At 34.9% G+C, this 15,008-nt stretch overlaps 1 protein-coding gene across 1 annotated transcript in view; it reads left to right on the top strand.

Moving 5' to 3' along the window:
- The window catches only part of PROS1 (protein S), a 37,484-nt gene extending 27,798 nt beyond the window's left edge, over positions 1-9,686 (top strand). The window contains exons 11-15 of the mRNA XM_032219272.1: positions 727-894; positions 4,577-4,745; positions 6,419-6,570; positions 7,681-7,897; positions 9,261-9,686. Of these exons, the coding sequence (XP_032075163.1) occupies positions 727-894; positions 4,577-4,745; positions 6,419-6,570; positions 7,681-7,897; positions 9,261-9,442 (888 nt within the window). The 3' untranslated portion in view covers positions 9,443-9,686. The remainder of the gene's footprint in view (positions 1-726; positions 895-4,576; positions 4,746-6,418; positions 6,571-7,680; positions 7,898-9,260) is intronic.
- The last annotated feature ends 5,322 nt before the right edge of the window (positions 9,687-15,008 follow it).

Raw genomic sequence — 15,008 nt, 5'->3', positions numbered from 1 at the left:
TCATGTGTTGTGGGTTCTGGATGGATACATGAAAAGATGCTAAGGGCCCATAGGATTTCACTAAGAACATTGTGCCATTGTATGTTAAACTGCTTACAATGGAACCTCAGATCACAAATGTTTCTGACCATGACCAAATTGGGTGCCAACCAAAAAAATCCACAAAATGTTTGACTCTGGTCACGAACACATCCTCAGGTGGCAATCAAACAGAACCGTGACAATTTTCCCTGCCATGCCATTTTTTTTTTGTATACGCATGCACAGCTGGTCTCGCTTCCGGTCACAACCATATCGGGTTGCGACTGAAGTCCTGGAACAGATTACGGTCATGACCGGAGGTTCCACTGTAATTTGTTTTTATCAAATCATCATCTTCTTTTAATGACCCCATAAGCCCTTGCAGGGTGGAGTCTGGGCAACTGAATAGAGCTGAGTGTTTACTGGCTAGATGCCCTTCCTGTCGCCAATAGGGAGTTTGTTTTGGCAGATAAATTCTCATTGTGCCCAGAGAGAAAAATATCAGCCTCTTAGGATTGAACTCACAGCCTCCTGATTGTGAGACATGAGTTCCACCTCTAGGCCACTCATGTTTTTAGCAAATGTCCTAGTTACGTGAATCCATTCAACCAAATCAGAATCTTACTTCACACACATCATTGTTGCTGGATTGGAACAGATTTTCAGCATTTATACACTTTTTATACTTTTTTTTTTAATATTTAGATCTCTGTGGAAGAACTAGAGCATAGCATCAGTGTGAAAATAGCGAAAGAAGCAGTGATGAACATCAATAACCCAAGACCTCTTTTCAGGCTTTCCAATGGCTTTTTGGACACAAAAGTGTACATTGCAGGACTCCCTCGCAGAATGGACAACAATATCATTAAATTGGTAATTTTTGTAGTATTTGTTGGGGCATCATTGCAGTAAATGTAGGTATAGCAATTAATGTTTGGATTTTTTTTTTCTTTTAAAACTGTCATTGTAGATATTATGTGTATATTGTATATTATCAAGTTTAGAAATTTATTTTTAGAATAAGAATTTAATCTATACCTACAATTTTTAGAGTGTTAATCTAATGTTCTCACTAAGCGTTGATTATGATTTCTTGAATTCTTGAATAGCATGACTATTTTACCTTAGAATCCAGGAAATCATGGCCACAACACTTCTAGACTATACTTCAGGACTATAAAATGCTGAGAAAAGGCAATAAATGTGGTGAAATGCACACATTTACACACATATTCCTACACATATATTAAATATACACACCTATTTGAGGGTCCCTTTCCCCCTAGGTTCACATGGCACCTATAGAATGAACTGATCCCCATGCAGGATCAGAGTTCAAACGATGAAAAAAAAAACCCTTGAAAAACCTTGTATTGCCTATTATTCCATGCATAAATAAGAGTGGAGTGATCTAACCTGAAGGAATAAAATTTGAAGAAGTATCTTGTTATGTGCTATAGCTTCAAAAATGATTCTTTTTTTTCTTTTTCTTTTTACTAGCACTTTATACTGAAATTACTGATGCATTTTCATGAGCTAGAGTAGCATTTGTCCTGCAGTAATTTGGAAGTAAAGTATAGATGGGAGAAGGAGCTTCAGTTTTAAGCACTCAGTGAGATAGCTGCAAAAAGACAATAAGGATGTTTATTATTAGAAAAAAGGAAAAAAAGATGTCTCTTTATAAAGACACTCTACAATGAAAAGCACCATTCTAGAGAAGAAAACTATATGCTTCCTACTTTATTGACAAAAATAAAGGGCAGAGTTACTAGTAACAGAATGAAATGGCAGTAAAGATTAATAATAGTTCAGTCCTGCCTGAAGTAAGAGTATAAACATAAATAAGTTTGAATGTATTACTTATAAGATTCTATTATTGCTATTTTGAAAATGTAGCCATGTTGAAAATTCAAGGCTATCTACTGAGCTATCTGCTTTGCAACATTTTTAACATAAAGATAATTCATTTTCATATTTTTGACACAAAAAATTGGGCATTTTCAAGTTCTACAAAAGACTGAAAAAATGCCGTGCAAATACATTCTAACTGATCATTAGTTGGCTATTTGCCTGACATGTAGAAATCACATCTAGCTTTCAGCAGAAAGAAATGTTTGATCCCAGCTGTCAGGTATTTTTGCAAGTGTTACCCTGAAAGTAATTCTTTATGTCCCTTCCCTTGGAGTCCAATCATGTATTTTCGTATTCCAAATTTTTGTGGGACTCAGTTGTTCCTCAATGAACAAATGGTGTACATAGAAAATGTTGAAATATGGCTTCATGGAATTCTAAACCAGGAAAATAAGTGACCCTTCTGAGATTATATCCCCAAAGGTTAGAATAAAACCTGATCTGCAAAAGAGATTGTTACATGTAATTTTAGATCATCATAACTTTAAGAATACACTGACAGCTGTTGTCACCTTAATAAGTCATACTTCAAACTATATTTCAATGTTGGTCACATTATTTGATGTCATGAGAACAACCAAAACTTAGGGTTTAATTATATGAAGATAGAAATATATTTGGCTATGGAAAGCTTTTTAACATTGCTTTGTGTTAATGTGGCACTATTTAATAAATTAATGGATTAGATTACATCAATGAAAACTCTGAAAATAATTAAAATTGTAACCTGCTAGGGCGCAGACTATTTATAATATGCTGTATAGTTAAAAAGGCAGTGCAAAATATCTGAAAGAAATGTTTCACAACACACTTCTTTAGCAAATGTTTTAAATATCCCAGATAGGTAGATACCTTGGCAAAATGGCTTACTAACTTTTTATCACAAGATTGGATAGCAGAGAAAAGCTAAATTCCCCTGTTATTTCTTTGCCTAACTTGTATAATTTTATGATAGAAGTAGTTCCCTGTATATCTTCCACTTCTTCAATAACCAAGGTTACAATGGGAGTGAACAAAGAGTTCGTAACTACTTGTACTTGCAGCTATTTTAGCATCTCTGCAAATATGTGATTGCCATTTGGGTACTTGCGACATTGCAGCATCTTGAAATCCCATGATCACCATTTGTGACTTTCATTGCCAGCTTCTGACAAGCAACTCACTAGGAAAGCAGGCAGAAGGTCACAAATGGCAATCATGTGACAGAGATACTTTGCGGGATTTGCCTAATGATGGCAATTGGAACTGCAAGACCTGCCATTGTAAGTCGGTGTAATCACATAATGTCACTCCTAATGATCATTTTGCTTAGTAATGGAGTTCCTAATCCCAATGATCATTTGGTAAGAACTACCTGTATCTACAAAGAAAAAGACTTTATTCCCTGAAATTAGCATTTTTTTTCTGCAAAGCTACTTAAGAGATGATTTGTTCTTCCCAAGAAACTACTCACCACCTTGAGAGAAATTCCTTGTCATCTTTTGTGGCTAATGAACAGTAATTATCCCTTGGAAAGTTGTGAAAATGAGTATGATTTGAAGAGAAAGAAATAGATGACAGGATAGATATTTAAGTAGATTCCCAGTATGGCATCTCTACTCTGAACTTGTAAATGTAAACTGCTCCAAACTCGGTTGCAGAAAATACAACTTCAGCAACAGACTGGTCAATGCCTGGAATGCACTACCTGACTCTGGCTTCATTCCCAAACTGCCATAACTTTATTCTTAAACTGTTTATTATTGACCTCACCCCATTCCTAAGAGGTCTATAATGGGGCATGCATAAGCGCACCAACGTGCCTACTGTCCAGTGGTGGATTTCAAAATTTTTTAGAACCTCTTTTGTAGGTGTGACCTGCTTTGGGGAGTGGCTTGTCAGCCATGCGAACAGGTGGGAGTGGCTTGCCAGCCAAGTGACTGGATGGGCATGGTCAACTTGTAAAATGTGGTGAAACTCACTTAACAACGCTCTTACTTATAAACCAAAATGTTGGGTCAGAAACTCTGGCATTTGAAGCACGCAAGTCTTAAAGCTGTCAAGTTACAAGACCCTTGCACTCCTAATCCTTTAGAAAAAAAACAGGGATGTTCAAACTTGACAGCTTTAAGACTTGTGGACTTCAACTTCCAGAATTCCTCCTCCAGTCATGTTGGCTCAGGAACTCTGGCATTGAAATGTGCAAGTCTTAAAGCTGTCAAGTTACAAGATCCTTGCACCCATAACCCTTTAGAAAAAAAATCCTGTGGAATTCAACTCCCAGAATTCCTCCTCTCACTGTTCATCTTGATGATGTGCGGATGGGAGGGAGCTGGAACCGGTTCTAAATGGCACTGTAGATTTGTGGAACCTCTTCTATAGAAGAGGTTAGAACTGGCAGGAACCTCCCTCTGCTACCGTCTCCACTTATTCGTATCCATTTCCTGTATTCATAATCATGTTTATACTTAAGTACATCTGTTATCTTATACATGCTTAACAAAATAAATAAAATTGCATTAAAATTAAAAATTAATGTTGTATATATTTACAACTGTCTTGCCAATATTGTAAAGTTGAAATCATATCGACAAATCCATTGCAAATTCCAGTCTCAGATAATATTCTTTGAATGACATAATCAGTTCTATAATTCTTTTTACAGATTAACCCCCGTTTGGATGGGTGTATTCGTGGTTGGAACTTGTTAAATCAAGGAACCTCTGGCGTAAAAGACTTCATTCAAGAAAAGCAAAGCAAACATTGTTTAATAAATGTTGGAAAGGGATCTTACTACCCTGGCACTGGCATGGCAAAGTTTCACATTAGCTACAGTAAGCTTGCTTGTTTAATACAATTTCTATGCTGTCACCTAATCATGAACTGTGGATAGCATTGGTGCACGTTTGTCTATATATGTGTATACAAACACAAACACACACACACATGCATCCACACATATATTCACAGTCATAACATCACAACACTGTTAAATATATAATATGGCAAAACATTTCTCCCAAAATAAGCCTTATGAAGAAGGTTGGTTTTGCTTTCTTCTTAATTGTTAATAGGGAAGTACCATTTTAATTGGGGCAACCATAGACCAGAAACTTTTTTTGGTCCTTTCTCCCTTAGGTTCATTAACTGATTGTTTGACATATTATGTGCCACTGTTGACTCTTAGCAACCAAATAGATAGACCTACTCTAGGATCCTTAGCTTTGTGATAGATACGAATGTATAACATGCCTTCTCCATTTAAATGTACAAGATAGGCAGATTCTATTTGGAACAGAAAGTCCCCAAAATAGCCAGAATTCATCAAAAGCTTCATTGGTAACAGCATTTTGAATTTTACCAGAAAACCTGTAGGTAACATTGGTCTATAGGAGACCTATACAATAACCAAACAGGTGGTTTTAGTTTGTTGAATTGTGGGTTTTTTTGTCAGTACTTGAGCTGCAATATTTTGTTTCTGAATATTCTTCAAAGGCAGATTGAAACAGTAATCCAAACAGAAGATGCTGAGGTTGGGAGCTATTGTGCCTGAAGTATGTGGGTCCAAGAACAATAACATCTGGAGTTACTTTTTTGGCAAGATTTCAGAAGTAACTTGCTATTGCCTGTTTCCTAGGGTTGAGAGAGAGTGAATGATTCAAGGTCACTCAGTTAACTTCATAGCTACCTGGAATTAGACCTCATGGATTCCAACTTCCTGACTTGATACTTTAATTACTGCACCAAACTGGCTGGTGCAGCTGAATTAAATATGGAGTCTTGCCTACAAGACAGAGGTGGTATTCAGCAGGTTCTGACCAGTTCTGGAGAACTGGTAGTGGAAATTTTGAGTAGTTTGGAGAACTGGTAAATATCACCTCTGACTGGCCCCTCCCCATCAATTCTCTGCCTGCCAAGTCTCAGCTGATCAGGAGGGAATGGGGATTTTGCAGTAACCTTTCCCTGGAGTGGAGAGGGAATGGAGATTTTGTAGTATCCTTCCCCTGACATGTCCACCAAGCAACTCCACACCCAGCAAGCAATGCCCAGAGAACCGGTAGTAAATTTTTTTGACTCTCATCACTGCTACAAAGTAGGTGTTTCTGCCCAAATATCCTTTTAGGTCATAGCAGAAGTATTTCAAAGCTATAGGCCTAAACTGTTGTCATGATCTCTCTATCCAGGTTATTGGATAAAAGCTGCTGATGATGGAAGACCTCTTTTTTGCAAATATTGTAAATATATGAGCTGGCAAATTACAGAAATATTTCAAGATTTATATTCAGTCTGCTTTTCAGTTTGATCAGGGTAGAGAAATACATAAGGTGGCTACTCTGGGGAAAAATTATAAGTAGTGTTATAGAACATTTTTAATGTTTCAGGAAAGAGTAAAATAAGCTGTTTCAAATGTTTTTTGTATGTAGGAAAGTTGAGAATAAATGATTATTTTGTAACTGGCTGATACATTCTTTTCTCTTGCTTTCTGGCTTATTTTAAAATGAAACAGATAACATTTCAAGCAACACAGATGATTGGTTAATAAATGTGGCAATGGCTATCCGTCCATCCACAGGCACTGGAGTAATATTTGCCTTGGTTTCAGGTGAAACAGTTCCTCTTGCTTTGTCTATTGTGGATTCCAACTTAACAAATGTACAGGTACTCTTTGTTCCCACTACATGTATTCCTGATGGAGACAATTAACCTAGGTATCTGGTACCTCCATGACACAGGGAAAAATAATAGGAAACTTTTTAGTCCCTTTGCCATGACAATTTGATGCCACCAAGGTGCAGTAGAATTTTCCCTGGCTTAATCCAGATAAGATATTGAGATGTAATTATGTTTAGATGTGTATATAATTAGTTTGATTTTGACAAACATAAATTAATCTTTTTCACCAGTCCCTGGGAGATTGAGATACATTTCTCCCTCTCTCCCCCCTCTCCCTAGTCACATCATTCAAAATGTCCTTAGAGCAATTCGTTGTTTGAAAAAAATCTGTGCATCTCTATAAAGAAATCTTTTTGTGATGTACATCTTTACTGTGCAGAATTTTCATGAAAAGATAATTAAAAAAGCAGTGACTGCAGGATGGAGGTCAAAAAAGTTAAGATGGCAGTTTCAGCAGCACAATTTGAAGTCCTGGCATTTATTTATGTATCATATTTATATGGCCAGCTTGTAAAATGTGATTGCACGCATGCATGCAACAAATTGGACAGAGTTTTGATCTTTCTGCCATCTTAATTTTTTAATAAAACCCTGAATGCTTCTGATTTAAAAAAAATAAGCCATCTGCTGTAAGATGATGTGTGTGTGTGTGTGTGTGTGTGTGTGTGTGTGTGTGTGTGTTTAGTATGTATGTATGTATGTATGTATGTATGTATGTATGTATGGATGTATATTTCTGGGAACATGGTTCTTCATGTCAAAAATGATTTTGTTTACATTTACAAAACAGTTTGAAAAATGTTGGTGCTAAATGTTAAAGCAGCAAGGCTGCAAAAATTGTAAATTTGCATTTAATTATGATTTACTGAAATGCTACTAAGAAAAATAAGTTGATTTATTCACCTATCAAACATTGAATTATTCTCACTAGTATTTAAATATTCATATTTCTACTATTTGTTCTTGTCACTTAATTGAAATATATTTTCTGAATTATTTGATGATGCTAATTCTGTTAAAGCTTTTCTGGGTATGAAAAACTGAAATAGAAACTGAAATTGATTATCCCCCTCTTATTTTGTTTCCGAATCTTAGGAAATCATTGTATCTATTCAGAATGTCATTGTTGCTCACCTAGAGTCAAGAAATTTGTGTACCTCAAAAAGAGTACAAGTTAGACTCAAGATAAGTAGACAACAGCTTGAACTTACAGCTGATTCACATTCAGCTATCACCTATTCAGGACATCATCTCTCAGTCCTTGAAGAAGCAATTAATGAATCTGTTGACACCTACCTAGGGGGCATTCCTGGTAAGACTTGTTCTTATTAACTTTCAGTAAATGCACATAGGATTACAGTCTTCTAGACATGTGAAGAAGACAAGCTTTAAAAGAATCCACTCCAACACTCACCAACTATGGTTGGATGGGTTTCCAGGAAATTCGGAAAAATGCATAAGAATCATCCATGAAATGATAACATTTCAGTTTTTCACTTAGACAATAAAGGTATTTAATTGTGTGCATAGCTCAGCGTAGCCTTGAGAAAATCAATTAAGAAATAATAGATTGGCATGGATTTCACACTGTGTTTTGCAACACTTAGTGGTTTAATAATTTCTTATTAAAAGAAATTATTCCTTACACAATATTTAATAGTTTCTGTCAGTGGAATGATAATAATTATAATACATTATCAGATAATGGAGCTGCACTAACACATCCATGTTTTGGGCTTTCTACAATCCATTTGTAGTGGGTTTATCTAAAGTGAAAAGCCTATTTTATATCTTAGGTTGAATTTCTAATCTATCTAAGAAACATATCCACAGCATGATCTCCTATTTAGATACTAGAGTATCTCAGTTTTATAAGTAAGAATCAGTAGTAGTAACAATTCTATCCTATAAAATTACTGTATTTTTCGGAGTATAAGACACACCAGAATATAAGACGTTTTGAAAATTTCGAAAAAGCAAATTAAAAATTTTTTTTTTGCACTCTGCAAACCTCTCAAAAATGGCCGATTTTTCATGAAAATGGGCCCTTTAAAAAAAAAGAGGCATGAATAGCCCTTAAGAGGCTTGTAGAGTGCAAAAAACAAGCAAAAACCGGCCCATTTGTTTGCAAAAATGGACCCATTTTTTGCCAAAAAAAGGGACATGGATAACCTTTAGGAAGCTTATAGAGTTTTCCTGGGGATTGGGGGGGGGGGGGTTGAGCAAAAAACAGCGCATTTCTGTCCTCCCCAGGCCCCAGGAGCTCTCTGAAAGCCTCCTACAAGCTATGCATTGCCACTTTGGTGAAGGGGCTGGGATTTCGGGAGGCAAAAAATGCTGTATTATAAGATACCCCCAGATTTTCAGCCTCTTTTTTGAGGGAAAAGGTTGCATCTTATACTCCGAAAAATATGATAGTAAGTTCACTAAAAGTACCACTAACTGTAAGAGTTAATCAGAAATACAGATTCTCTATTTCTGAGGTAATATCACAATGTGATATCAAGAATGTTTTGAGATCAGTTTTATTACTGAGATGATAATTTATTAAAATGATTACAAAATTCTTTAAGAAAAACTCATATATCAAATATGATTTTTCTGTAAACATTTTTATCCTGTTAACTTATTTTTTAATTTGTGAATTAGTATTAACTATTCTGTGTTTTATTCAGATGTTCCAGTTGAGGCAACTCCAGTCACAGTTTTTTACAATGGCTGCATGGAGGTGAAAATTAATGATAGGGAGTTGGATTTGGATGAAGCCATTTCCAAACAGAATGACATTAGATCCCATTCTTGCCCACTACTGTTGCATCCGAGACCTGAAGTCATGGATTACCCTTCTGATTTTTAAAATCTACAGGAAACCTCTGGTTGTTCTGCACAAAATGGATTGAACTGTAAATGCTGTTTTATTTCCAATAATCTGTTTTCTGAACATATACATTTCAAAAATATGTCCAACGTGAATGGACAGAACCAAGGTTAACCTCCCATCAGGGTAGCATCGCTGATGTCATTTCAAAATTTTTAGTTTTTTAGTTATCATATTTTGTATTCTATGTGTGTTTTGGAAGAATAAAAGCTGAAAACATCTATTTGCACTTAATTTATGTATTCTGGTTATAAAAATAGGATATTTCATTTTTTATTAAGACAATTAAGATCCTTTTGTCCTTTGAAAAGGATAGAGTAGGGTAGGATAGGGCAGGATAGGATAGGAACTGAACTCTTGATGCACATCCATTTTCTTAAACTTGTAATAATGTTTCAAGGGTAATAGTCAAACTGACAAAGAAACAAAAAGAACAAAACATTTGTTCAAACAAATATGGGTCTTAATTTATATTAAATAGATGTAATCTCAATCCTATATAACTGTTGGTGAACCTTTTTGGCACTGAGTGCCGAAACGTGAGGATGCGTGCACGTAATGGAAACCAGAAGACCAGCCGCCCAGTGTATATGCATATGCTGGGAAGATGATCTTCAGGTTTCCCATGCACTATGTGGTCTTCGCACTCGCATGCACACCACAAACTGGAAGATTAGGTGGCTGGTGCGCATGCGCACCCAGGCGGCTACACTTCTAGTTTCCAGCACTCCTGCATGTCTGAAGACCAGCTGGCCAGCCTACTGGAACCTGAAAGAGCAATGGGTGATGACTTCGTGCCACTTTGGGCATGCGTATCATAAGTTTATCATTAAGCTGTATAAGCTTTTATTTACAGCATCTCTTCTTAAACAACTACTGCATTTCTTCTTACTGAAAAATGTAAACAAATTTTCAGGGTTTTTTTCAATGAAGTTCAATTTTGTAAAGAAATAATTACTACAGATCCAAACAGATAACTTTATATTATTTATAAAAAATAGTACAAAACAGAATATGATGAATAGGATATAGCCAACTTATTGGGTTGGTTGATGATCTATATGGATATTTACAATGTCTTCTTATGAAACATCCCAGTACTGCAGAGTTATTGAAAAAAGATATTTCTGCAAAAACAGTTCAGTGTCACATAAGATTTTGCAACAAGAATTACAACCTTCTAATTTTATTATCTCGCAGCATAGCATCTATTTTTCTGGATGAATAAATGTATTTTGTCAAGTGAAAGATTTATATCTGATTTGAAAAAAAGCCCAGTGCACACAACTTGTGAGTCTTAATGGCTCAGAATTATTTCTACCTTTAGATAAATCTAAGTATCTAAGATCATGATTTCCATTGATCAGTTGATTGCAAATATTCTTACCTTCTAGCTGTTTAGAAAGACTACTTTCTGCAGACATAGATTACTGTAAACAGCTGTTGGAACATTTGAGACCAAAGATAATTCACTGTTACAAAGTAGGGCAAAACTATTTTAAAAATCTCTAAATGTTTCCAGCTGTCAATTTCACCTGTGAACAAGTATAAAAAATGAATGTTTCACCGAATTATTACAATCAAAGAATATTTCAGAAGGCTGAGAAAAAAAATACCTTGTAGGACTGCTTGTAAATAGGTTATATATATATATATATATATATAAAAACAGAATCGACAGATAACTGCAAGTGACCAACTGACTGCCTAGGAGATTTACAAAAGAGAATCTTCTCTTTGATTTCATCACAAGTCATTGTCTAAAACATGCAAAGGAAACCATTGATAAGCCTGAAACATTTTGGAATAAACTACTTCACACCAATGACTCAAAAACTGAACTCTAGCCAAAACTGCATAAGTTTAATATAATGGGGGTAGGGGGATGAGGAGAGAAAAGTTAAACAAAAGGCTTTTCAATGACTGTCACGGTTAAAACTGAGGACAGCTTTCTTCTGCTTTTGACATGAAGTTCAGCACATACTTAAAAATAACTTCTTTTATCCAGTAGTTGACTTCTGAAGTAATGTATGGCAACCTATTAATATTAAAGGACATTCTTCAAACCTACTAGCACACCAATCCAAATATATATATGACCAAATCCCCATGGTTGTCCATAAGTCTTAGCATTAGAGGAGAAATTCATTAATTCTGAAAAGTCAGCTAATGATCTTATACTTCATTTAAGTAAGAACATGGAAAAGATAATATGGAGATTCAAGAAATAATACATGAAGGCACTTGTCTTCATCTAAATGGCATGTTTTGCAAAAGTTGTTATGTTAAATTATAACTAGATGATTTACAAGTTGTTACTCAGCTTCTAAGAGAATGCTGGAGACATACATGATTGCCTATACAGATGATTCTATTTACCAATTCATACTTCCTAGACTCTGGTACCAAGTTTATATCTAATGCAAATGCCTTAATAAATATTACTAGTCCATGTTATGAATAAAAGTTAGACCTTATATCAAATTTTTAGCTGAACTTTTAAAATAATAGGGAACATTAATAAATAAATATTACATAGTGGGGTTCTGCATCATTTGGTGATGATTTGGGGGGAAATGCAGTGGCTCTGTTCTGGTCATTAAAATGGTCTTTCCTTTTTTTCAGCACTCTGCTGCTTCATCATTATTTTAAGCTCAAAAGGTTTAAAATGGAAGTCTCAAAAACAATGTCATGCTTTAATGAATACAAATCAGTACACTACTCTCACAAGATCTGAAGGATTTTTTCCTAATTTGTTTTTAAAATATACATAGCTATAGTATCAACTAAACATTGGATGTTTGCTAATTTATTAAGTGTGTTTTGCCCTTTATAGAACCTAGAAAAATGAAGCAATACATTCCTTCATTCTCAGTTATTTTAAAGAATATCTTAGATGTATATTCAGTTGTGGTACCCAATTTCTCTACTCCATTTGCTTCTATCCTACAGAACCACATACGAAAGTTAAGTTAGTAAGATTCAATGAGAATGTCAGAAATAATATCTTAAAACCTGCCTTATAGTTTCTTGAGTTTTCTTCTACTTTATTCTCACAGTACTTGAAAATTTATCTTAGTGATGTTTGAACTTTATCTAACTGATCCTGACATATCTCAGAAAATCTATGCAGTGCCAAAGCGAGCTACTGCTTTGATGAATACCACCAGAAAACCACGAAGCTACAGGTTAAGTTGAGATCTTGAACAAACATCCTAAGAGACAGAATAGTAAATCATTTCCATACTGCTGCCAAAAAAATCAGCATGCTTCTTCTCTATTGGATTGCTACTATTGTTATCTGCTTTTCCATACCTCCTAGGCTCCTCTAGTGGTCTGCACATCATTTTGAACAGATTCATGGACTTTTCCAACAATATTTCTTTTGGGATTTAATAAAGCATGAGAAGCCAGCAAAGCTGCAGCCCTTTAGACAGGATACCCAGAAGTAAACATAGTCCTGAGAAGCTAATTCTTAATTGATAAGTGGAAATACCGGTACATAACTCTCCAGCCATGAAACATTCACTCAAATTCTCTTTGGCTTTGGAGAAAATTTTGGGGTGAAGACACCTTTTCTTCCATAGTAATGAATGAGAATTGGTAGAAAATAAGACTAAAGCATTTTCCTACATGACACTTTTTCAAGACTTCATAAAGCAGGATTCAATGCCTTTGTTGAAACAGGCTGGAATAGTGATATCACTTTGACAGGAAAGCTATATAAGTGTAAACCAGCTGCTAAAATTCTAACGGTTATCATCAGGGATTTTTTTTTTTAAGTTATTCTTTGAACTTTTCACAATACACAACTGAGAGATATAAATCAAACCCCATGCAGTTTACAAGACAAGAAAAGAACAGCTGCTAAATAACTTTTAACATCTTACTTGTACTATGAGACACATTACTTGATATAAGTTTCATGTGTCAATCTCGGTACAAGTGGACATTCCATTTACAGTATATAGTCTAGTTGGTTTTTCAATGCCATCTATAAGGACAAGAGAAATACTTATAGCTTTTTTTTAAATGATACAGTTTATCCTTTGAACTCTTCTACCATATTGAATTGGAATTCTCTGTTTGGTTCTGAGTTGGCTGGAACATAATTCAAGTGGACTTTTTTGAAGTGGAATTGCTCCAATCAACCTCTTTTTTATTTCAAGGTTGAATTCCATACAAAATTACTTTGGCATAAGACTCATTGAGTTTAGTCACAGGACTTTGAAATAAACATGAACAAGATCAAGATTTGCATTTTTTAAAAACTTTACTTAGGAAGAATATATCAGATATTTTGAGACATGGTTGACAAATACAGTTTGCCTGAGATACAGAATATTCTCACAGATGTAATTAATTTTTCCCTTTAAAATGAATGAAAGCAAGATATTTTAAAGAGCCCAGGACTAGAAATTCTCAGAAAGATGCCACCCACTTCCACTATCACACATCACAAAGATATACACTTTCTTTTTACTGTTAGGGTTCACTAATGGATTTTTTCCCATTGTTTGGATCCCTTGAAGTCAGTAGCCTGCAATAAGAAAACATGAAATGATGACGTTTTGCTGACATGAATAAAAACTATTGATTCCTGATTATTTCAAATATTGAACTATATTTCAGATTGATGTATTGATCCACGTGGAAGAGACCTAATCTCTCTTTAAAAGGGCCCTCTGAATACAAGCATTAGCTTTTATTATTATTTTAACATATGAATTATCCATGCCTTTATATTTTACTTGTGTCCATAGGTTTATATGTATGGAGAGATAGACAGCTAAGAAAATCAAGGATAGCAGTTCAATCCAGAATTCATACTTTTTATCCTTACACAATCACTAGAATCATTATTCAAAATTCACCATGCACTATTCAAAATTCTAGGCAAAACTCTTTAAAAAAAACTTATAAAAATTAAATTGTTCAGAAGCAAATAACACATGTGGTGAACAGCACCAAAACAGTTACAACAAAGAAGGAAACAAAAAGCTTTTGACTTGAGGAAGAAACACTTGTGGAAGTTTATTCCTCAAATATCAGAGTTTTGATTTAATCTTGGAGAGAACTTCTTGAAAGAAAAGCAATTTAGAAATGGAGCCATTTCTCTATAATGGAGTTGTCTCACACAATATTCTGGGCAGTTAGTTGAATTAGATGATTTAGGTGACCCCTTTCTACAATGTAGTTTTATGAAGAGTTATTTCACCTTTCTTTTAGACGAGATGAACTATAGATAAGTTGAAGAAAGTGAAGTCCAACTTCCAGTATTGTTTAACAAATTGTCTCCATTGCTGTTGTATTGGCCTTAGAAGATAAAATTGCACACAAAAATGCTAAGAGCACCATTCAATATTTGGTTCATTTACTATCTTCATCTGGTTCCTTCTTGAATAAAAATACAGTGTAAACTTTCCGGGCTAAGCATCTTGCCTTGGAGGAGATGGACATAATCTTTAGTATTTGTTTGATTTGAGGAAAAAGTTCCATGATCTGTAAATGGCATGTTGATAGCATGTTCCAAGCCAGGCAAAAC

The sequence above is a fragment of the Thamnophis elegans genome, chromosome 6 (assembly GCF_009769535.1).
Source record: "Thamnophis elegans isolate rThaEle1 chromosome 6, rThaEle1.pri, whole genome shotgun sequence".
In the NCBI taxonomy this organism is placed as follows: Eukaryota; Metazoa; Chordata; class Lepidosauria; order Squamata; family Colubridae; genus Thamnophis; species Thamnophis elegans.
Note: the sequence above shows the minus strand (reverse complement) of the source record. Positions and strands in the feature narration are given on the sequence as shown.